At 30.1% G+C, this 25,153-nt stretch overlaps 1 protein-coding gene across 1 annotated transcript; it reads left to right on the forward strand.

Annotated features, from left to right (window-relative positions):
- The first annotated feature begins 4,571 nt into the window (after positions 1 to 4,571).
- Positions 4,572 to 24,781, forward strand: LOC134281698 (protein dachsous-like). The gene is made up of 22 exons (XM_062764135.1): positions 4,572 to 4,648; positions 4,749 to 4,888; positions 6,690 to 6,745; positions 6,860 to 6,916; positions 8,571 to 8,725; positions 8,841 to 8,879; positions 9,372 to 9,467; positions 14,310 to 14,402; positions 17,367 to 17,495; positions 17,875 to 17,988; positions 18,556 to 18,658; positions 18,920 to 19,029; positions 19,459 to 19,632; positions 20,116 to 20,253; positions 20,655 to 20,819; positions 20,979 to 21,043; positions 21,156 to 21,300; positions 21,642 to 21,733; positions 21,843 to 21,914; positions 21,998 to 22,063; positions 22,392 to 22,571; positions 23,138 to 24,781. The coding sequence occupies exons 2-22, from the start codon at positions 4,884 to 4,886 to the stop codon at positions 24,036 to 24,038; spliced, it is 2,955 nt and encodes a 984-aa protein (XP_062620119.1). The 5' UTR covers positions 4,572 to 4,648; positions 4,749 to 4,883; the 3' UTR covers positions 24,039 to 24,781.
- The last annotated feature ends 372 nt before the right edge of the window (positions 24,782 to 25,153 follow it).

Raw genomic sequence — 25,153 nt, forward strand, 5'->3', positions numbered from 1 at the left:
TGAAAAATATTGGTATAGATTAATAAGGATGGTTTCAGAAGGGCAGACTTTTGAACATCACAACAGGTTTACAATTTCTTTATATTCTAGAAATTTATCATTTGCATCACATGCAATGTAATTAGGCCAAAAATATATACCAATCCAGGCATCCATTTTTTGTTTGTATCATCTGTCCTTCAAGGAAAGTCATACCTGGTATGTTTGTCTCACAGAGGATATTTATGTATACAATGTACCCATCTAAAATTCTGTGTAAATTTCCTATAAATAAATTCTTTTCAACGATATGAGATGTTTTCTTGTTCTAGACACCAGATCCTATCTGAAGATTTTCCAGAGATTCGCTTTTTATGTATTATTCAAAGATTCGTATAGTTTGATTGTTTATTATAGATTGGTTACTGTTCGTTATCTTAATCTCTTCATTTTTAAAAACAAAACTACCTTTAAAACGACTTGTCAATAAGCTAGCATGCACAACCCCTTGTTTAAAAATGTGCATCTTTTTTGAAATTTTTTGGCTATTAAAATAATTATTGTTACTTTATTTCCATTTTTACAGGCTAATCGGGGTTCAATGGATATCGACTTATAATGGTAGTGTGGAACATGCTCAAGATAATCGAATCATCTTTGCAACGTAAACGTTTGCAGGTTATAATTGTTTATTGCTACATAGATAAGAAAAGATAACTTCAGGAATTAGCTGAAATTATTAAGTTAATCAAATGTCTAGCTAATGGTTAGTTTGGCTGTTTTTCTGTTGTAAAATATCCAAATATGAAATATATACGATATATTCTGATGAGCTTGAGATAAAAGACACCGCAGAGTCTGACACATCTTTTTCATTCATGGATATTTTACTTGAAAAAGACACTAATGGTAATCTAACAACCAAGCCCTATGATAAACGTGATGACTTAAACTTTTCAATCGTCAGCTTCCCTTTCCTATACAACAATGAACCTTCATCACCTTCAAACGGAGTTTACATATCTCAGTTGATTCGATACGCAAGATCATGCTCTACGTATGAACAATTCCTAAAACGAGGTAAATTATTGACAAAAAGTTGAAGAAACAAGACTATCAGCAGTCTCGTTTAAAGTAATCATTTCGTAAGTTCTATGGTCGATACCATTGACTTTGTCCACAAAAACAATTTATCATTAAATCACATGCTGACTGACGTTTCTTATACAAATTGTTAGTCCATTTTTTACGCTGAATTGTCGACGGATTTTTCCGTTATTTCTCTATCATGACAAGGAGCACAAGGCGGATGTGACTGGTCGGCAGGGGATGCTCACATCTCCATGGTACATGATCCCAGCTCTGATGTTTTGGGAGGTCCGTGTTTGCTGTGCTCCTATTTTGTATTGTTGTATGTACTTTGATATTGAATACTGTTTGTTATTTCCATATCCTTCATCTATCAGACTTTATGGATTCAAAGCGATATATTGAATCAAATTAACTAAGTATAATTGACTGATAAAATATCCTCCATGTATCTTTGTAATTAGCATAACTATCAAACAAGAGGGACAAACATGCAATGAAATTTCAAGTAAAAAATCAATTGTTACTAATATTCTATAGAAGGGTTATTTGTTGATTTATTAATAATTATATGATATACATCTGTATGTTTTTTTTATATAGAATCCAGAATCAGTACAAATATTTTGAACTTTTTTAACTTTGGTTCATGGTCATTGCTTCTAGTTTCAAAAATTTAAAAAAAATCAATTTTCTTGATGTTCAAGAATCTCTGTATTTTTGAATCACTGTTTTAGATGTTAATGCTTTAAAATTATTAAGAAAAACTTTGAATGAAAACTGAAACTTTAAGAAGCAACAATTATTCATTTTATATATAACTTGGATATATAGCATTTTACGTGTATAGTTCTTTTGTTCTTTCCTTTTACATTTCTTTAGTTCTTCCTTTTGAACCCTCAAGCCTGCAAATTTTTTTCTCTTCTCTATTTACGTGACACAAGAATGATAACTCATTCTATTCTTATGAGCAAAGGAAAGGGGAAAAAATTCTGTAAATTATGTTGTATATAATAAGTAGTTTTTAAATTTTAACTCAGATTATTTGAAAGGAAAACTATTATTGTTAAATTATTTAATTAAACCTAGTGAAGTTCAAAAGCTTTGATAAAGAAAATGTGGAAACAAGATGACAGAAAGGATTAGGGTTGAAAAAGATTCGTTCGTAAAGAAAAGAAAATCTTCAGAAAAGTATTCAATGTAAAGTTATACAAAGAAATACATTTTATTGAAGCTCAAGGGGTCATTCAAAAATACAGATCGAGCATACACAGAGCTCTAAATTATCAGAGATGGGATCAGGTACCATGCAGGAAGTAGCATCCTCTGCCGCTGGTCACAATGTGCTACATTCTAATTTAAAGTATATCCGTGTATAAAAGAACATGTACATGTATATCACAAAATCAACATTTATCCGTGTAGGTGTGCAGTAAACATTACACTCATTCATTTTAAATTTCCATGAATAGATAAAGACGACAGAATTTGAAGAAAAACTTTTCCAACAAATTTCTGCCAATGGATTTAAATACATTCTATCGATCCTCAAATTTTACATTTGGGATTACATGTACCTGTTTGTTATGGTGTCGTTTTGATTGACGCAATGCATATTTTGAGTGATTTTTGCTTTAATTGTATGTATCATTTAAGAAACATAAATGCTATGGGCAAAAGACGAGGGCGTTTTTGTTTACCAAATCGTCTTTTAAACGTGATAAATACATGGGGTGTTTTTGTTAAGCAAATAAACCGTAGTACATGCATGTAAATAAAGAATAATCATTTTTTGTACTAGGTATGGAGGTGTGTTTTTTTTTTGCATGTGGGATAAAGTACGATTGCCTTTTTTATGAAATCATCGTAATAAAGGATTTTTATACCACACGTGAAAAAAAGTTTTATTCTCACATTACATCACAACCCAGTTGTTTGGGTCCCATTTTTCTTGCCTTTTATGAGAAAAATACAAGTGAAAATGCAATTTTTTGTGAATTTGTACTGAAAATTTCAGTTCAGTTTTAGCATTATTAAAATTCAAGAGTTTTATGTGAAAAAAGAAGGCATTTGAAATCTGTTTCTTGATAGGTGCAAAGCTTTATAGTATAATTAATGTTTCGAATTCGATATGTTCTTAAAACAAAATTGAAAAATAAATTTCCTTTAATTACTATTCAGTAGTTAATTATTTACAACAAAACATTGCATTTCTCCTTTAATATTCTTAAATGTCAAAGTTATTGGCAAAATGACAAAAAGTTAAAAGAATATGCACATACGTGTACAGAACTGCAATATAAAGTATAAATTTTTTATCGATATCTTTACATTTCTCATACACTTTACATACCATAAATCATCGTTATCAGGTACATTGTACATCCTTCTTTAAATTTCATAACACCCGTTATTCAATTTTTGTCCATTGCATAATTTATAGCGCTCATTTCATTCTGAGATCAATTCTTTTATTGGTTCTGATTTATTAAGTATTAAAATGAATTTTTTCCCCTGAATTTTACAATCGATACCGTCAGTTTCAGGTGCCAATACCTTTTTTTTTTCTACACGATGAGATCAAATGAGAGAAAAAAAAATGTATGTTATATAATTTTTTTATTTTTCAAGCAAGAAAACAAAGTTTAGAAGCCACGAATTCTATTTGTCTGAACAAATAAATCTAAACAAGTAAGTAGCAACAATATCAGGTCACAATTAACAAGCTAACATCAACATTCAAAATACCAAACTAAACCAAGTTATCCCCAGGAAACAAAAGTATTTGAAAAGTAAAATGAATATAAAATACCCCCAATATCTACGAAAAATCCTTGTAGCATACACGTAGCAATATGATAAGAAGACATACGAAGAAAAGACGCATTTGTACCAAAAATACACATCACTGTGAAAACAAATACATGTATCCATATATATAAATATATACTTGTTGTATATATACAGTTTATATAAGTTTTGATTACAGCAAATTTTCTGAAATCAAAATAATTTTGACTAACATTTTATGTATCTATTTTGAGAAAATTGCATACATGTTCTTTAACGTATATACATATGTAAATCCATTTAACAATAAATCACATGAGCATCTATCCGCCTTTCATTTATAGTTTTAAATTTGACGTCTGTAAGTTCTTCTCTGAGAAATCCTATATTATATATATCAAAAAGGCTGAAAATGTTATTATTTCCTATCTGAATTTGAATTGACTATTTTAAGTATTCAAGGCACGGTTAATGCCCTTCAGAAAATTTATGACCATAATCTTACAGGAAGTAAGTACATATATGTACATTATGGATGGTCATACCAAAGAACTCAATGTCATTGTTTTATTTATCAATTCTAACAGAATAACAATTAATTAGAGAGATAATGAAGTCAGCATGTGTATCTCAGATCGCACTTTTACTTCAAACAATTAGCTACCTGTGTACTCTTATCGGAAACAATACAAGGTGTTTACCCTTCGGAGCCTCGCCCCTGCCGTTGCATTGAAATACAACTGATAAGACAAAATATACCTGTATACCTCTCTTTCCGGCTGATTTGGAGGTAGCCGTGATGAATTGAGGCTTTAATAACGTTATCAGAAGGTTTATTGTACCATCAAGTAGTGAAATGTTTCATGTTTGACTCAGTGATTCCATTTAAGGTTTGGCTTAATTGTGGACGATTTTAGGAACTACATGTAGAGTTGGACGACTTTTGGTTGATTATCGAATCCGATATGACGTTTTGACTGTTTGTGTTATTGCAGTCCTTCACATAGGATCAACCATTGCTCAAAATGGGGTAATTTTTTAATTCATATCATATAAAAAAAAATAACTAAATATAAACATAATCTTACTTTAAAAAGAGATTATTAATAATTATTGAAACCAACCTCTGACTATTTTTGCAGCTGGTGGAAATGAAAATTTATTTTCAATTTGATTGAATGTTATATTTATAGTATTTTTTAATCTTAAATTTGAAACAAATTTAATCATTATGATCCCTTAAATGTATCGATTGACACAGCTTTGCTATCACATAACTTCCTACTGCAGATTTATGTAAGGAGCGCATGCCTTAGTTTTCTTGAGAGCCCTTTATCTTTCGTTTACCGATGTGCATTTTATCGACACTATAGGAAATCAATAAAAAGATAAATTGTTTCCTAGTACAGAAATATTTGTGTAACCATAGCTGGATGCTAACATGCCTTATTTTTTACAACCTTATTTTTTACAACAAAGTGCCATGACTGAGTGCATACATTGTGAAATATCTAGAAACGTAAATACTCATGAACATCATATGCATATATATCATTCAAATTAACGTTCTAAAAACAGAGAGAAAAAATATTGAGATTTTTAGAAAAACATAATGCCATTGTGCACCTCTTATTTTACTTTTGGATCGGACACATATTTTGGGTTTCCTATAGAAAAAGGTGAACACTGCCCTTCTTTCTATATTGTAGAGTACCAATCTCTTATTCAAAACTCCTCCCATACCTCTAAATAAAACTTAATGATACTTTCTAAGATATTTTATAACATACTATATAATTATACAGTAATGTCATTGAGTACCTCCTGTTTAACATTTTAATCTGACATTTATTTCGGTTCTCTCAGAGTAAAACATGGACTTTGCCATTATAATCATATGGGAGGCGGGGGTATCATTGAGCTCAGTGTTCAAAGTACCTCTAGTTACATTTGTTTTTTCGTATATGGTTAAGGTTAGAATTGCTTTTTAATACATACTCAAACAATTGGTTAATAGGTTTGTTTATGGTCTGTTTAAATGCTTAAATATCCATAATCTGACATTATTTGTAAAATGTTAGATTATCTTCACATGAAAACAATCACACTCAATATTAACGAATCCTCGGCATACATTTCACAGAATTAATTCTGGATATAATGATTGATAAGTTATGTCACCTTTCTCAAACACAGGGCTGGGTAAGATTTTCGCGTACGGGGAGTTGACCAGAGAAAATATTTCTTATCAGAATCGTTCCCCGGAAACAGAACATTTAAAAACTGTCTAGGAGCAATAGACTTAGATATTGACAGAATATCCTTATAAGGCGGATAGATATAACATTTAAAGCTACCTAATCTCATTCCATATTCTCATATTATTTACTATAACTTTCTTTTTTGTTGTTGTTTGGAGCATGTATTCCTAAAATGTGCACATTTAAAAGGATAAACAGTTTTCTACATATAAAAAGTGAGAAAAATATATTTTTCAATAATAACAGAATTTTTCTATTCATTTGACTGATATTGAAAATTGATATCACTGCTTTTAATGAAGATAAAATCAAAACATAATTCAATATATGTATTATATTCATATATGGCATATTCTGGGAAGAATTATAGCAATAATTTTGTTTGTGTGAAAATATCATTATACATGTATTTTGATCAAAAGAGGGCATGGTTATTCAATTATTATTCATAAAATAAGGACCTAGTGAGGAAAACGTGTATGTAAAGCCGTAAGACATGAAAGAAGAGGAACTAATAATGTATGATTAATTTGACAAATGTATATTAAATACATCTTACCTTTCATGCAGAGCGAAAATCGGAGCACTACTCTTTTCTATTTTGTCTATCATCGAATATTGTTCAGGTAAGTACAATAAAATGCTAAAAAGTAATTTTTAAATCAGTCATATTGCTGTTATATACACATAATTTTGATTGACGGGTATCAAGGTATTTATAGAATATACCATTTTTGTAGCAAATTGTACCACATTATTGCAACATAATCGCAGAATTACTATAAACGACACAACAGGTAAGTCAAATGTTACGACATAATTGGTAAGTTAAATCTTATATATCATGTTGATATTGAGATCTTACAATCATATATCTTGTACATATTAATATTTACGTACAGGAAGAGATGCAAAAACCCAATTGTTAAGAAATGATTTTTTCTCAATATATGATGTCCATGAAAACTCGTAAACGTATGTATTTTGAAATGACATTTTAAAATCAAGAAGAAAAAAAACTGAAGATTTCATAACATTCCAGATTCCTCTTCTTATATCCAATGTGCCAAAGTAATTCAGTTTCAAAGCTTTCTTTCAATATATTTTACCAACCATGAAAATGGGACACCAGAGTATTCTTATCTTCCTTTTCTTTGCATAAATTAACATTATTACATATTCGACTAGCAATTAGGTCAAGACGCCCCATTGTGAGAGAAAAAAATAACTACTCGTTAAAGAAATTTTTCAAATTAATTGTTCGGCCATTACTAGAATTTAAGGCCCTGAGTTTTTAAAGATTCTTTCGTTTTTCCTTATCATTGACAAGGAGCACACGGCGGGTTCGACCAGAAGATGCATAATCCTCCATGGCACCTTATCCCACCTTTGATAATTTTAGAAGTTCGTGTTTGCTCTTCTCAGGTTTTGTTAAGTGGACTTTGAACCTGAATACAGTATGTTTTCGCCATATTGCACTGTTTATAACCTTAAAATGTTATTAAACAACAAATTTTTGACAATTGTGTGTAACTCATTACTACCTGTGGGGTAGTAAACGATATTATTATACCTCATTATAAATATTCTAAACAACACGTTATCTGCTTGGTTCTAAGTTATCACGTGATCGGGCCGTAAAACTTCATATTTCCCGGCCGTCGGCACGCTTTTCATCATATTCCACCTCTTCGGAACACCTAGTGTATTTTCCTGCAATATAGTTCTTGTTCTGTGAACGAAAAACGAAAACTCCCAAGAGAAGTAGACGTCACAATTGCCTGGTTTACGTCACAAAACTGATGATAATGTGTTGAACAAAGGGTTTTTAATGAAAATGAATTTGAGAGAGGTGCCGAATTTGAAAGTTTATGTTTATTTCAAAGGTTTTGCTTGTTTCGGTATAATAAACAATTCATTGCATGAATGTTCGGGAAACATGAAGACTTATTCAGCCAAGAAATATCATAATATATTATTTTTCTTCGCTGAATAAGTCTTCATATTTCCCTCACTATCATGCAATAAATGTATAATATACCCACCATGTAAAAACCTCACACTCTTTTATCACAAAGGCTGGAATTGCAACATTTTTGGGGGGGTGGGGGATCGGTAAGAGTGTCAGTCCTACTTTCATGTGTGTTTTTGTAACCAATATAATTTACTTAAAAGCACAAATAAAGGAATGTACTCGGAATAACTTGATATGTACATAAAAACTACATCTATTATTAAAATAATACAAAACAAGATGGGAATTTGCCTGATATACGTAATATTATTCCTCCAAAATGTTTCTAAAGTCTAATAAATATACTTAGTGACATAGTTACATATACATGTATATCTTTAACAAAAATACATTTTTTGACCAACCAGTCTTTTTCCATAATTTGAAAAAAATGGCATTTATCAAAAAACAATTAACCTCCAACTACATATTTAAAGGAAGCGGAAGCGTTGTTCACGATTACCAAAGTTATCTTGAACCCAATGAGACGTTATCGATATCGTCATCGTCTACAGACAAGAAATGTCTGAGCATGTTGGAATTCAACAGGACTGAGCTCATTCTTATAGGAGATATTCTTCCTCCAGTTTGTGTATGTATGAAACTATCAAACGTTAACGCGGGACACCATCAAATTGTTATTAATGAATCAAAAAATGTATCTTAACACAATTGTATTTAATCATTGCAATTTCCTCCTTTTTTAGGGTCCAGAAAATTTGAATTGCAAATTTGGATGCTCTTCTGTATGTATTGATACATTATTGCCTCCATCTCTCTCTCTTTATATATTAATATGTTAAAGTAAAATGCATAACTTATACTGTATATTATGTCATATATGGAACTCAATTCGGACCTTAACATAAACTAAAAGTCAGACTTTATTATAACGTAAACCATTTTATATTTTGATAATATTTCTATTATGTTTATTTAAATATATATTGTAAGCAAAGGCAGGACAATGTTATCAATCTATATGAATACATATATATATGCTAAAACTCTAATAAAATATAAATATGACGATATTTTGGGATATTTTGGACCCTGCGAATCTTTGCTTGATAATTCCTTTATACATTTAAAGTCTTAAACCTTATAGAGAAATTTATTTATGTTGCAGATGATATGAATCTAATAAAAACTGACTTTTTAATGATCTTTTGTTTACAAATTTAGTTTTTAAGGTACTTTAACTCCATTTTAAGAAATATCATTATTTATTTGAACAGGTCCAATATACACAATCCCTGGTGGTTATCGTAGGAAGGATATCGAGGCATAAGCTGAGATTTAAGGAATCTATGTATTCTTCTAATGTTTCCGAGGTATGTTTTAAGGGAAATTATGTGACCATTCTTTTTTTTAAATCAAAGTTTTTTTTTCCTTTCTTCTTGAACTGCTTAACCATTTGTCAGCAGGTATTTTCATTGACTTTCTTTTCAAGAGATATAATTGTATATGTAAGGGGTGTTAAGAAAGTTCGTTCCGGGATGAAATATTTACAAAAATTTCAAAGTAGTGCTTAACTAAAGAGATGAATTTTCAAGTCTGACAAAATCACAAGAGTGTGCTTTAGATTTATGGCAAATCATTTCTAGCAGGAAATTATTGGATTTTTCTTCCATATGAAAATATATATCTCTCTTTATATAGCACCCGAATGATAGGAATGCTGGTCATTTTGATGAAAATGAAGGATAAGTTACATTTGTACTTTAGTTTCTTTATAGCTTATTTACATCAGATTTAAATATATATGTAAGCGTAGGTATAATGTTATCAACGATATATCAATATTTCAAAAGAATAGGTTTGTCATTTTGAAATATTTCACAGATTTGATAATTTTTGCATTGTATTTGAAAGAATGTTTTGACCTGCGTGCTTAATATATGTCACAAATATGCATCATCCATATTTTTTCTGAACAGACATCATCTGTTTTAATACCTGCCCTCCCCTTATTGATTCAATAAAAGACCGTTAAACCTTATCAGTAGCAAGAATGGACTCTGTAAATATAAAATATCACAAATTGTAAATATCTTCTCATCGTATTTCTTTTTGAAATAAAAGAAAAAAATTGGAACGAACTTTCTTAACACCCTTTAGAATACATTCAAATAAACCTAAAACACACAGCATAATTCTTGACACAAGTGTAAATTTCTTGAAGTATCTGCACTACATGTTTGTGAATGAAAATAAAAAACGTAAAAATTATGGTTTAAACATTGTCCAATGCTGGTATATTAGAAAGATATTCCGATTCAACAAGACTACAAAAATGATAAAAATAATCTTATAATGATTTAAATGGAGTCAGATCCCCAGGTTCTGAAAATTGGTAAAGTAATTCAAAATTGCCTCTAAATTTACAATTGATTTATCTCTCATATTTCTTCGAGGTCAATCATTATAGTTATCGAATCTCATCTACATTATCAGAAAACGCAAAAATAAGTACCAGCTATGATCAACAAATATATTCTAGGATATAATTCTAGTGAATTACATTCTTTTTATATACTAATACAGTATCTAAGGCTTTTTAAAATCAGTTTCTTCGAAAGTTATACAATGCTAGTACTTAATTTTTCTATTAGTGCAAGATCTCATTTTGTTCCTATTTTCATGTAAAAAGAACCAAAATCTATAACTACATGGAAAAAATGTTTTCTCTTCTTTTTAAAAAATGTATTCATTTAATTTTTTTTAGATAAATGTTGATATTTTGAAAGTCTTTTTCTAAGACTTCAGAAAAGATCTAAGTGTCTTAAATTGCTTATAATTACAAAAATTGACCTCATGTGCATCGAGTATTTTTCGAAAGGATGCGAATGCTTTATAGCACAAGTGTACTTTTAAGGTACATTTCGTCTTTCCCCCACGATTTTGTAAACCGAAAACTGTATATTCTTATCTAAACATTTAGAGTTAACTTTGGAATAACTTCATTAACGATGGAGAAAATACGTACTTATATAAAAAAAAACTTAAAGTATGAAAAATGATCCCTTTTGTTCTTTGTAGTGAGTGTATTCTGTTCATAGGCAAATGCCTGTAATTTTCCCTTCATGTTTGCCACATTAGAGGTATTTCACCTTGTACATACATCTTCTTTCTTTCTTTATTTATTATTGCTACATGTATATATGTACAAGGTTATTTTTTGTCCTTTCTTCCTTGCAAAAAATTTTGTCCCGTTTTAAATTCGACCAGTCACACTTTTGTTTAAGAAATCATGATGTGCTCTTATGATTTGCCCCGTTCTAAACACACCCAGCTGTAAGTAGGGCGAAAGGGGCAAAATAAAACGGGGGCAAAATTTTCAAGTTGTTACATCTTGATAACAAAAGATGATGTATGAAAACATGACAGCTTTCTCTTTTATTCTTCATTATTGATCTTCTTTGGGGCTTTGAAAAGTGTACAAATATTTCGTCGTTATGAAATATTCTTCTTCTTTCTTTTTTTTTTTGGAAATATGTTTATTAAGAATTGACATTGGCACATTAAAAGCGTGTTTTTTAGGCATCTTTAAGAAAAATAATTAACGCACGCATCTGATGAAAAATATTTTTTTGATTTATTCCCCAATCCTTTCAAACATCAAAATTATTTTTATATGGGTTCTTCAGCAAATTTTATAATAAAGCACTCTTTAACATATTACCAACTTTCAACATTTTTTCTCAGTGTATCGATAATAGGAAAAAAATAATGGGTAAGAGTTCTCCGATTAGGATTTTGTCTATATGAATATGAAAACAAATACTGAAATTCTACACAAAATACATGGAGATAACAAACAGTATTCAAAATCAAAAGTCCATATAACAATATAAAATAGGAGCAGAGCAAACACTGACCTTCAAAACATCGGATGTGGGATCAGGTGCAATAGAGGAGTAAGCATGCCCTGCTGACCGGTCACACCCGTCATGTGCTCCCTGTCATGATCGGGAAAATCTGTCGTTAATTCAGTGTTTCATTTAAAGACAGAAACATAATACAGGACAAAGACAGAAGGCTTTTGTTTTATTGTTTGTTTGTTTTTTGTTTTTTTATCTTCCTCTTTTTGTTTTTTGTTTGTTTGATTTATATTGTTTTGTTTAGACTTGGATTTTTATAGCCATTTTGATTACCATAAAGATTGATTATTTGTTAATTTTTTTTTTTCTTTTGTGATTGGCTTTTTGCATTTACCATATCCGATTCCCTGAGTAATCATTTATATACAGTGATTTTGTGTGATATGTAATTAGTATTCTGTCTTTTTCAGTGAAATATTGGAGATATGGGGGTTTAAAGAACCTTAAACATTGAAAATTGTACATCGTACTTTGTGGAGAACCCAATAGAATAATGTATAAGTCTATTTTGGGCTAAATTGACCCTGTATACATGCATCTTAGAATGAAATTTAGAATTTTTAAATACTGTTCTAAAATTAATCTTTCCAGTAAGTGAATTCTGATTGAATATGATTGCAAGTAGTGACAACTGAAATGCAAATATGAAAAATAAGCTGTCAACTATGGTGTTGAATATACACAATATTTTTAAAGTGTTAAGTACAAATCAAACCGAAAAAAGAAACCATAAGATTATTGAACTATTTATCAAACTCGCAAAAATAGTGATTTGTATCAATATCAAAACATTGTATACCTTAACATAATCTTCACATTCGTGTAATACCGACAAGAGCAAGTAAAATAATATACTTGGATTTTTGATCTGTTTAAATCTAAAAAAAAATATACGCATTACTTTATAGGAATGATGGTATCCTTTCTTGCTTATGGCCATTTTACTTCATAATATCTTACATTATGAGGATGGTAGTAGTTGCCTTGTATTTGTATTTACCAGGGATGGGGTCAATGACTTTAAAAAGTAATTAATTAAATTACAATTACTTTGACTTTTTCTTCAATTAAATTACAATTAAATTACAGGCTTTCTAAGACATGTAATTAATTAAATTACAATTACTTTACAAAAGTAATTAATTAAATTACAAATTACATCTTTAATTTTTTGAAATTTTTTATAATCATATGAATATACAGAACAATCATTCACTTGTATATAAGCGCAGGCTCTGCACAAACAATACAAGAAACAATATGCTATTAGGCATTGTGTATCTTTGTGGTTTAAATCATAACTTTTATTTACAAAACAGTAAAGAACTATGTAAGATCAATTTGATGCAGTTTCCTCCACACAAAACCTACATGTACACAAATTGCATGGGATATGATATTTAATTAAAAGTGTGTATTTTAATGGAGTAAAATAAGTAGCAACTATAACCTCTCAAATTAAATATTTCTTTTAAAGGTAACCCTAACATCCTAAATTGCTATTTATGTTGAACATGTATTTTTACTTCAAAATAATACTTGTACAAAACATAACATTTTACAAAATTCATTTAAAATTCTGTTTAGATGTTAAATTAATTATCAAATTAAAAGTTTTTTCTTTTCTCAAACTAGCGGGGCATTTTTAATTGAAATAATTATATCCATACATTGGCTTTGTCATAATCATGGAATGGATACCTCTTTAGAGGGGTTGATTTGTTTTGATTGCAATTTACAGCTATGATCTGGAGGGCAATTATCTCTTAATACCAACAAGAGAGGGAACTTCATTAATGAACACATTCCTTTTCTTGACACACACATACTTATTCTTCAATGATCAAAAAGATACTAAAATATAATAAATTATTTGCGTTTCATAGCTTGAGATGGTGAAAAATGATAAACATAAAACAAAAAATTTCAAATTTTATGCATTATTAGAAATAAAATGATTGGCTTCTGTTTAATTGAAGGACTGAGGATATGTTTTGCAATTAAAAAAAACATTTAATGGGGAGGTGTGGTGACAATATATCATGCATGTGTATTATATAAAGTAATTGAATGTAATTAAAAAAGTAATTGAAATTACATGGTATTTTTTCAGTGTAATTAATTAAATTACAATTACAAGTAATTGAAAAAATGTTCAATTACTTTCCAATTACTTCAAAAAATTTGTATTTACATTTATTGCCGTTATGAAGCATAACTTTTTTTTCATTTTTGTTGTTTTAATGAATTGATTTTAGTTTTTGTTAATTAAAAGATATACATTTCTTTCAGGCAGTTAATATTGGAACTGTTGTACATCAGTTTTCCTATAAAGATGCTATCCGAGAGGACTGCATGGACACAAAAAATACCTTTTATTCCATGGTGAGAAAACATTTTGCAAAACTTTCTGATTGAAAGCATTCGCATTTTCAACAAATATAATTCTAATCTTAACTTTCCACATCGCAAGGTAAATTAAACACCAGGCAATTTTATATGATTGGCAACTGCTTTTTCAATAAAAACCGGAACTCGTTAAGCTTGCCATTGATCATTTGCATTTTTTTTTTCTTATTCAAAACATTCTGATTGTACATAAGAGTACTTTAAAATTGATATTTTAAAAAAAGAAAATGTTTTTGTTTCTGATTGTGACAATGTCTATGTGGCGTTTGAATATCAACAATCTTTTGAACTTTCCATTAGTGCCAATTGTGTCCCGTAACATAAACAGACTTTTCTTATTCATATGAAGCAGGATTTATTCAAAATCTTAAGCATAAGAAGAAAAGAACATATTTGCTGCCGCCTTCAACTCGACATTTAGGTACACCGAAGACGTTTTATATATATAAACAATAGTTAATGCCATTCATATGTCGACACGATATATCCAAGTGACACTGAATTTAAAGATATCAAATAGTCTGACACATGTGTAGTACTTGGATGTTTACTAGAAAAAGATTTTTTTATAAGATAATGGTTATCGAACAACAAAGCTTATGATAAACGGGATGACTTTAACTTTTTTATCCTCAGCTACCCTTTTTGTGCAGCAATATTTACATTACACATGTATTTTCAAAAAAAGTGTACTGAAAACTATGGCATTTAAAACACCATAACAAAGAAAGGGGGTTAGAAGGTTAAAGCACGTGGAGTTTTTTTTTCACGTCACAAACGATGAACGCCCATGAAGTGCAACGTCATTAGGGAAAATCACAAATCACGATCATATTGACTATCAACTATTACATTAGCTCTTCCATTAATGAAGGATAAAATAGGGATTTTGAAATATACATCACATTCGCAATAGAGACATAGTTTTAAAAATGTAAATTTAAGCTAACGCATGTACTCAATTTGTTTGCACGCATCATTGCATCTATGAGACAATATCTTTCAAAAAATGTTTCATTGCTTATTAAATGTACCCTTACAACTACATGTAGCACACGAGGTTAATATCTATCAACTTCAATACGCAAAAGTCTGCTTTATGTATCCTTATATATAAACAATTTCTAACAGGAGGTAAGTTATTAACAAACAAATTGATTAAAGAATATCAACAGCCTCATTTAAAGTCATGATATTTTAAAAATTATGGTCAGTAAAATTACCTTGTCTGCAAAAACAATTTATTATTAACTTTAAAGCCGCTTACTCCGAAACAGGCACATATTATCTTACACAATAAAAGTACGTCATTACATAGAAAATATATGAAAAATAAAAAAAATATATACGATTGATTTAATAGTTTATTTCAACAGTCCTTACAAGGAAAACAAAGATAAAAAACCTTGTTGACAAACAGAAGTTCCTGACGGGAAGTTAAGATCTCGCTATTCGCAATGTCGTGAAGTCACCTTTGAAAAAATTATATTTATCGGTTATATCTAATCATGAAGAAAAAACCCGAGTATTTTTTTTTTCATTAGTTGAAGCCTAAGTCATAATATATCTTTTAAAAATTAAGAAACTAATTGAATATAATCCATAGTAATTTTTATACTAATATGCACATTTAAAAGAATAAAGGAAAATCAGATATTTTTAAAGGTTCTTTTTAAAGGAAGTACATGTATGGTAACGCATTTATAGCAATGAAGGCTAAAATATTGTCCGTGTACACGTCTAAGTATACTTTGTTGTGAAAAAGAAATGCTCGGGTTTGTTCTTCAACATTAGATATAAGCGATAAAATAATTTTTCAAAGGTGATTTCAAGCCATTGCAAATAGCGATATCGTCATAGGATTATATTTTGTGTGACCCAACAATAATTATTTTTTTAACTTTTAATTCTGGTATCTTTTAAAAGAAAAAGAGTTTGGGGATATAATATGACAAAAGTTGAAACAATCAATGGACAATTATTTTTCAAGAAGAAAACGAATATATTTTTTCGCGATTAGAATCGGACTAAGCGGCTTTGATGCCGACCGTCGTTTTTCATACATATTGTTAGGATATTATTTACACACTGAATAGTCGATAGATCTCTGCGTTATTTCCCAATTATGACAAGGAGCACACGGTGGATGTGACCGGTCCGCAGTGGATGCTTACTTCTCCATGACCATGCTTGGGATGCTTTTGAAGTTCGAGTTTCCTCTGCTCCTTACATATGTATTTGTTTTATTTGAATGGATTGTCGGTATTATAGGAATAAATGGAATAAGAACGTCTAGTTCTACGGAAGCCCATTTAGGATCTTTCAAAAAATATTTTTGGATTCGATATATAGAATTGTCGAAATTTTTAAAACAAATTTAATTGTTTATAACAAATTCCTGGAATTCGTTGTAACGAATTAAATCTGTTATTACAGATATCGTAAATTCGTTATAACGATTTCAAAAAATGTAATAACGAATTAATTTCTAAAATTTGTTCCAACCAATTAAAATCGTTATTACAATTTTTAATTTATTATAACAAATTTGTTGAATTGGTTATTACAAATTCACAAATACTTCTGCATAAACTCCAATAGTAGAATTTGATGAAACGATTATAAATCGTTATGACAAATTTTAGAATTTAATTAGTTATTACAAATCTAAGAATTTGTGTTAACAAATTTTTGAATTCGATATAACGAATTCAACAAATTTGTTATAACAAATTAAATTCGCTATAACGAATTCAAAAAAATTGTAATAGGGAATTAAATTCGATCTAACAATTTCGAGAATTCGTTATATCGAATTCAAATATATTTTTTGATAGGTCCTAAAAAGGCTTCCGTATAATTCTTTATAATACACATCATTGAGATTTTCATTTAATTTTTGGTGTAATATTAGAAAAGGTATTTGTTACCTTTTTTCAGGGAGCAAAGAATCACTTTGGCATGGAACATAAAATGGAAGATAATGCAATTATATACAAAGTCGTTGTAAAACAGAAGCTGGATTATGATGGAGATTATAAACAATTTCACCTGAACATTTCTATGGCAGTAAGAAATACTTTATTTTATTTTATTGTGTTATATTTACAAATAAAAATTTCTTTATCTTAGATAAAACTACATAAAGCTTCAAATGGTAAAAAATTCTCGATATCAAAATAAATGTACTGGTTTATAGATAGGCGTGGTCAAAATAATCACATACAGGGCGGTACAAATATAGAAAGAGTAGAGAGGGGCGTGTAGCAAGTGAATTTTCGGAATGAAGATTATGTAAATATATGGGTTAACTGTCATAGTTTCCTGCGTTTATGCAAATTATCACACAAGCCAACTGATTGATCACATATGAAACCTAAGAATAAATTAAATACTGTATGTAGAATTGAAAATTATATCAATAGGTATACTTTATTTAATGTTACAGGACAACAGGGAAGATATTTCCAATTCAACAGTCCTAGTTGTTAATGTGACAGATGTAGATGATATGGATCCTGTGTTTGACCACGATCTTTATACATTACATATTCCAGAAGGGGTAAGTTTCCAAATAAGCTGCAGAAAACTGCTAGAAAGTTTTTTATGCTAATGACATATCTCGTATGACAGTTGTCTTTACAAAGAAGAGAAAATTGGTTTTTAATGGTCCTTGATAATAATATAAACATATAATTATGTATTGCAGAACACTTATTTTCTACACATCCAAGTCATAATTTTTGACTTTAATTGTTTTTCCTGAATTTTTATTGGTAAAAATTGTCGTCTTCAAAGATCAAATATGTTACAAACGTCCATGGAAAATATTATAAATGTCGTTTGTAAAAAGTTTGGATAAAATAATTAATTCAATCACAAAGCAAGTTAGACTGTAATTTGAATTCATTGTGTCGTCATTTTCTGGATAGTTAACAAATAGTGACAATATTATGAAAAAGTCTTTTAAAATATCAGAAAAGCGATACCAGCGATCAGAACAGAGTCGAATTATTAAAGTTTAAGTTTAAAAGATAAAGCCGATGTCATTGACAAATAACTTATTCAATTACGAGAAAATGATCAGATTGTTCTACATTAATTGAAGTTTGTACATCTAATAATACAGAATACTTCAATTCAAAATATATTCTTCAACACAACTCCTCCAATTCGAGCAACAGATAGGGATACAGGAGAAGGAAAACAACTACTCTATTACAGATTCGGAAGTAAGATTCTTAGATAAAATTCTAATCATCTTTAGTTATATTCTCTTATCCAGAAAGTATTGGTAGTGAAATAAAGAGTTCATTCAATAGTTTAAACGAAATAAATGTAAGACATTTTAAATTTTTGTATGACTTTGTGTATGATAATTCTTTTTTCTTTGAATCATGTCAGTCATATACTCTGCATCAAAAGATTGACAATTCAAAGTAACAGTTCGAAAGTGTCTTTAGAGTAACTCTAATAATTTTGCTTTATTATAGACGATTCAAATGTCTACGGTTGTTTCATAATTAATAATATAACTGGAGAAATAGCGACAACGTGTCCACTTGACAGGGAGGACGAATCTAGATACACAATGATAATCAAGGTAAACAGACGTAAGCCAATACTTTAATTACAATCAATGTATGTTTCACATGTATAGTTGTATTTTAAAAGTATGAAGCACATGTGCTTTGGGAAAAAGTAAACAATTGATCCTTTTTTATTCAGTTTACTTATTAAGTTACAATTTTAGCCAATAAAAAAAGTTACAATTTTGATTTTGATTACATATATTGATGTGAAGATAACAAACAATGATCTATCTGAACAAATCAACAAACAGTATAGACCTGTGAACAGGCCCTAAACAAGAACCAGTTGGGCTCAGATGATTGACGGGTAACACCCGAACCGTATGTTCCGTAGTAAAATTTGGTTAACAAAGGCCTTCCAATGATATGAAACCAGTTAGCAAAATATGATTCAGTGATAGATTATATGATATATACTAGTTTTTCTTATTTGAAAATAGGCAGTACAGAGAAATACAGAATTAAGGAGCTGTACATCTACTCTGAAAATAATTGTCGATGATATTAACGACAATGTTCCCGAGTTTGAACAACTGCAGTTCAACTTTACAGTAGCAGAACATTCCAGGAAAGGAACGTCTATAGCACAGGTCAAAGCCGTTGACAAAGATGAGGTAAAGGATCATAAATATAATGAAACAATGTGTGTTCGTATATATACCATGGACGATTTTGTATGCCAAATTAAAATAAAATGTGCATTTGTTAACGCTCAAGTGGAACAAAAAGTCATGGGATGTTGTTATCGATATCCATGAATGAGATGTACATTATGAGACATTGTAATATTATTGTTTAATTTTGTTATTGAATAAAACAAGAATTACTTGCATATAAAAAAAAAATAGAATTTACTCAGAATCAGAATTTTATGTATATTTGCAATTTCGAAACAGCTCCTCATAAGGAGAGTAGTTAGATATATTTTATTACAGCGAAACTTCGTGTTGAGAACACAGACTGTTTTTCTACGCTCTAACACTCGCTTAAGAAACATAGTGATATGTTCTTTTAAATCAATTCCAAATTCACCTTCAAGCTGAAATTACCCATCTAAAAGCATAATATATTTCAATATTTGACAAATATAACTGTAGGGCAAGAATGCAATAGTTGTGTACAAGATTTTACCACCATTTCACGACACTTTCTCGGTTGACGGTGAAGGCATCATCAAAGTACAAAACCCCTCTATGATGGACCGTGAAAGTGGGGATGGAACAATAACGATAAAGGCAAGTCAATCTAAGTTTTTTTTTCAAAATTAGTCAATTCATTTTTTAAAAAAGTATATAAGCTTTCTAGCGTCCCCTCGGGAATGGTTCGTTCATATTGAGAAGCCCCCATTCACCAGTGGAGAGCCGCAATTTTAAACCTGTACTCAATACTTACGGTCTTTGATATTTTCTACTAGCACCTATTGTAACATTGGAGATTGGTGGTTTATACGGTCTCGTCCAAGGATCGGTCTCAAAATTCCGTAGTGGTATTCGATGAATATGTAAGAAGCTACCCTAAGTCCGTGATTTTAAAGGAAATGCTCTAACCACTGTACTATGGTTGCAAATTTTGATAAAAATTTTCTTTGAAACATATAAGTAGTTGTAACTTTATCATTATATTTTAACCTTTAAAGGTATCTGCATATGATAAAGAAAGTGGGAAACCTTCTACTTCAACAGCTACCGTGTTTCTAACATTATTGGACATAAATGACATGGCCCCTGAATTTCAACCGCCTAAATATGCTTTTCCGTTGTCGATAGGTCTTACAGTGGGTGACATCATTGGACAAGTAATGGTAAGATTATCATATTAGCTGACTACTATATACATGTTTACCCCTGAACCAAGACACATCTTCTAGATTACCTATTTTGGTTATTCATTTGGTCTTTTTTTATATAAACTGTAGGCCAAAAAAAGAATTTTATATAACTTATTTATTTATAACTTTCAGGCTAAAGATGGAGATGAAAAGAACACTCCTAACTCAGCAATAACATACAAACTGGAGCAATCTTTGTAAGGCCAATCAATAAATATTACTTTAATTCTGTTTTTATACCGTTGGGTATTTTTTCATGTCAAGATCTTTTAAAAATTATTATTAATAGATATTGTTTAATTTTAACAGATCATCGAGCATGTTCTCGATTAATAATTCCACTGGAGTGATTACTGTTAAGAAGATACCTCCTCTGGCAATGAGCATCATTGAGTTAGCGGCTCTAGCTGCAGACCACGGAGAACCACCACTTCAGTCTTATGCACAGATACTAGTACGTCTAGGTTTTTTTCTTTTTTACTTAATCTTTAATATATAAAATTTCCGTGGCATCACATTTCTGCTGATATCAGCCAGACACAATTAAAATTACTCCCGAGTGTTCCTTTTAGTTTCTAATGTGTACAAGTCTGGCTCTAATAAATGGATATACTTGCACTAAGAATATAAGTACGATGTACTTCTTGTGCAAAAGCTATAAAATGAAATTGGCCTACATACATGTATGCTTTTAATCTTAAAGTAAAATGGAATGAACAATATTTCTCCTTAAATGAATGTATTTTGGTAACATTTGTGTAACATTTTTGAATAATTGTTTTTCATTATTTTCAGTTGTCAAGAACACATGTAACAGGGCTTTCCGTTAAATTTACTGTTCCTGAGAGTGAGGCAGAGGTGCAGAAACGCAAGATAGACATTCAAGAGTATGACTTTAATTGTTTTTTTTTTCTTATAAATGGTTTTCTCTTTCTGGTTGTCTTTTAATGATGTATTTATATATTCTGATCTTATTCATATGACTCTTTTTGTCAGAGATATTAGTAAAATATTAGATGTGGACGTATCGTTGGACAAAATAGAAAAAGTGAACGGAAGCAAACAATCGTAAGTTTCCAAATTTTCTTCTCCATGTAACTAAATGAAATATAATCTGTCGAGAGTTGATTAATTTTTTTCTTACTTTCCAGGTGTTATTTGAGCATAACAGCAAAATTTCAAAATGACACGGATGTTAGTGGAAATGTGCTGCAAGGGTATTTAGTCTATTGATTTCATTTTCCCAAAAAGAACACACTAAATAGCTTTCTTTAACTGGAAATTGAAATTCTCCTTTAACCTTTAAAATTTTTGACGTAAATAATTTGGAAGATATTTCAAAAGAGCAGAAATCAAAGTTTTTGTGATTTTATTTCGATTTTTTTCGTTTAAAATAAGCACAATGACAGAATATATCTGTAATTAAAAAAAAAAGCCATATTCTAATGCCATATACTTTCATCTTAGAGATATGCTATGAAAACAAAAGGTCGCTATTAAAAAAATATGTCTGAATTGTTAAATGTTACATGAATATTTCGGCAGATTAGTTCTACAACATATGGGTGAAATTTTGTCACTGTTTTCGCATGGAGAAACAGCTGCTAAGCAAGTGAGCTCAGAAGATAAATTTCCGCCAGCAGTAATCGCCCTTATTGCTATATGTGGAGTTATGTTTATTGGTACGATAATACTCATAGGGGTCATCTACCAAACAACGAGAAGGTATATTCATGTATTTTTTGGCCCTTTATGAAAGATTTTTGGTCATAATTATTTTTCTGTTTGTCTATACAGGTAGTTGTTTTTTTATTCTGGTTGGTGCTAAAATTTTCAAATTTACATCATTTCCCTCTGACAAGTCCTTCCCTTAAATATCGAGTTATTGATGACCATGAACTTAAATCTGACCTGCTTTTGTCTTATTTTTCGTAAAACCCTAACTTTGGAAAGTACCTTTGTTAGTGTATCACAATTTCTCACTTGAATTTGATGTTTGACCTACTTAAGTAAAATTATATGATCTTGGTAATTTCATAAATTTTAAAAAATTGAATCTGTGGCTTTTATTTTGCACTGCATTATTTCTAGTGATAAATCCGTTTTTGTGCCATTTTTTATGACCCTGAAATTTAACCTTTTTTAGTCAGATGTGTCCTAAATGGCATCAGCGTTTTAAAAACATAGTAGAAGATTAAAACTTCGTTAAATAGTGACTAAATTTCTTCTTTTAAAATAACCAACACTATTACAAAAACATATTATAAATTGTTACATTTCTCACTTTATAGGTTTGATAGATATAAACAACTTAACGACCACCTTACGAGAAAAAGTTCCTTGTATGAATCACAAGAGATGAAGATTCAAATGGACGACGAACAAACCTCGGATTACAACGGATCAATAAATGGATCCCATGACTTGACAAGTTTACATAATGCAAAAACAGGCGAACTTAAAGAGGGAGTTGTATCAGCATTTACAAATCCAGCTTATAACGATGCCGAAGAAACCACAGTAAAACTGGATCCTGCAGAAGAAGAGGCTCAGCAGACGTTGAATGATTTAGCAAATCACCTTGATGCAGAAGATACCAACATCATGCCTGTGGACAGTTATAATCCGTCGGAGAGTGATGTTGAGGTGGAAATTAAACCAGATTACGATGCACCAAATGATTATATTAATGCTCCTTTGAAATTTGACGACAATAGTGCACCAGGCTACGAAAATGTCACAAATTCATCAAAATCATTTGATGTTCCAGAAGATTATCCAAATGATAGGAAGGATACTGATACAATTCAAGACGATGACAATAAAAATGAACAAAATGAGGACAAAGATGAACCGAATCCGGATTATGAAGTAAAGGCCGTACGTTTCTCGACGCAAGTGTTGGACACAGATGAAAATAAATTTGAACCTCTGAAAGAAAAGGATACTACTGATGCTAAGAAAGATGAAGAGTCGGGTGAAGACATTGATGATGGAGAGGAGGAAGATGATGATGAAGAAGATGATGACTCTAGAGAAAACCTTGATCAAGGGAAAGATGATGACTTTGGGGACGGTATTGAAATTGAACGCCCCGATGAGGAAATTCTGTCTCCAAACGAAACTCTTCCTGACGATAATGAAGCAGAAGAGGATAATACTCCTCGCTTTGCTTTTGATACCAAACTGTGATATGTGAATGTTGAGAGTATACATAATCAATGCTGATGACTTCATTTTTGAAGGGTTACAAATCAAAATCTTTTTGCAATATTTTTAATATAAATTTTAAAAAAAACATTACAAAGCAAACAAATATAGAAATGGTATTGTTCTTTAATCCTCCTCTTAAAACCAACTGTGTACTGTAAAATGTGCTTTGTTTTAGAGACATTGTTTCAGAAGAATTCACCTTACCTTCTGCTGAAAAAGAAAAAAAATGTATTTGATAAAACAATATCATTTTTCACATTTTGCCCAATGGTCAGTTACAAATAATCAATAATCACCGATTCAAGAACATTTCGTTTAAATAAGCATTGAGTTTGTAGAGGGAAACTTATCTTATTATATGATGTGTTAATATACTTTAACGAAGTGCTATGCATATTCTTGCCTTTGTATGTAAACTTTTTAGAAGTAATTTTGTGCGTGTGTTTTATTATTTTTTTTTGTGTGTCAAACACGTTTGAGTACATCATGCCGCCATATACTTCATTCAGTTACCGTGGTATCATTGTAGTAAGCAGAAAGTATAATTATCGAATATCAAAATATTCGAAGTATATTATAAATATGATTATAAATTACATAATTTTTGTAAGAAAGAATAAGGTTTTGAGCTGAATTTACATACTTTTTATACTTTGGAAACTTAATTTATACTGTTATGTAATTGATGATGTACCCCATAAAATTTGTTTTTATTAATAATGCATTTTCTCAAAATGGCCTTCATTTTGTATGATTAACAAATAAAATATAAATATCAACTGTATCATTATCTTTGTAAGACAGATTATATAAATGTTTAATCTTCCTGGAAGACATCTGAAGTAAAAGTACCTATTTTACTCTTGTAGTCACCTGGTCTCACCTTTGGGAATTTCGTGTTTTATGCATTCTTCAAAGCTTTCTATTGTTTAAATTATGTTGAGATAGAATTCGTTTGTTTGTATGTTGTTTACCGTTTCTCTTGAGAATTTCTTTTCATTCATATGGAAACACCACCATTGCCGGTAGAGAGCTGCAAATTTTGACCGTTACTTAGCACTTGCGGCCATTGAGCAGGACTTAACATTTTCGTG

Source organism: Saccostrea cucullata, unplaced genomic scaffold (assembly GCF_032062105.1).
Source record: "Saccostrea cucullata isolate Sc308-1 unplaced genomic scaffold, CSIRO_AGI_Scuc_v1 ctg286, whole genome shotgun sequence".
In the NCBI taxonomy this organism is placed as follows: Eukaryota; Metazoa; Mollusca; class Bivalvia; order Ostreida; family Ostreidae; genus Saccostrea; species Saccostrea cuccullata.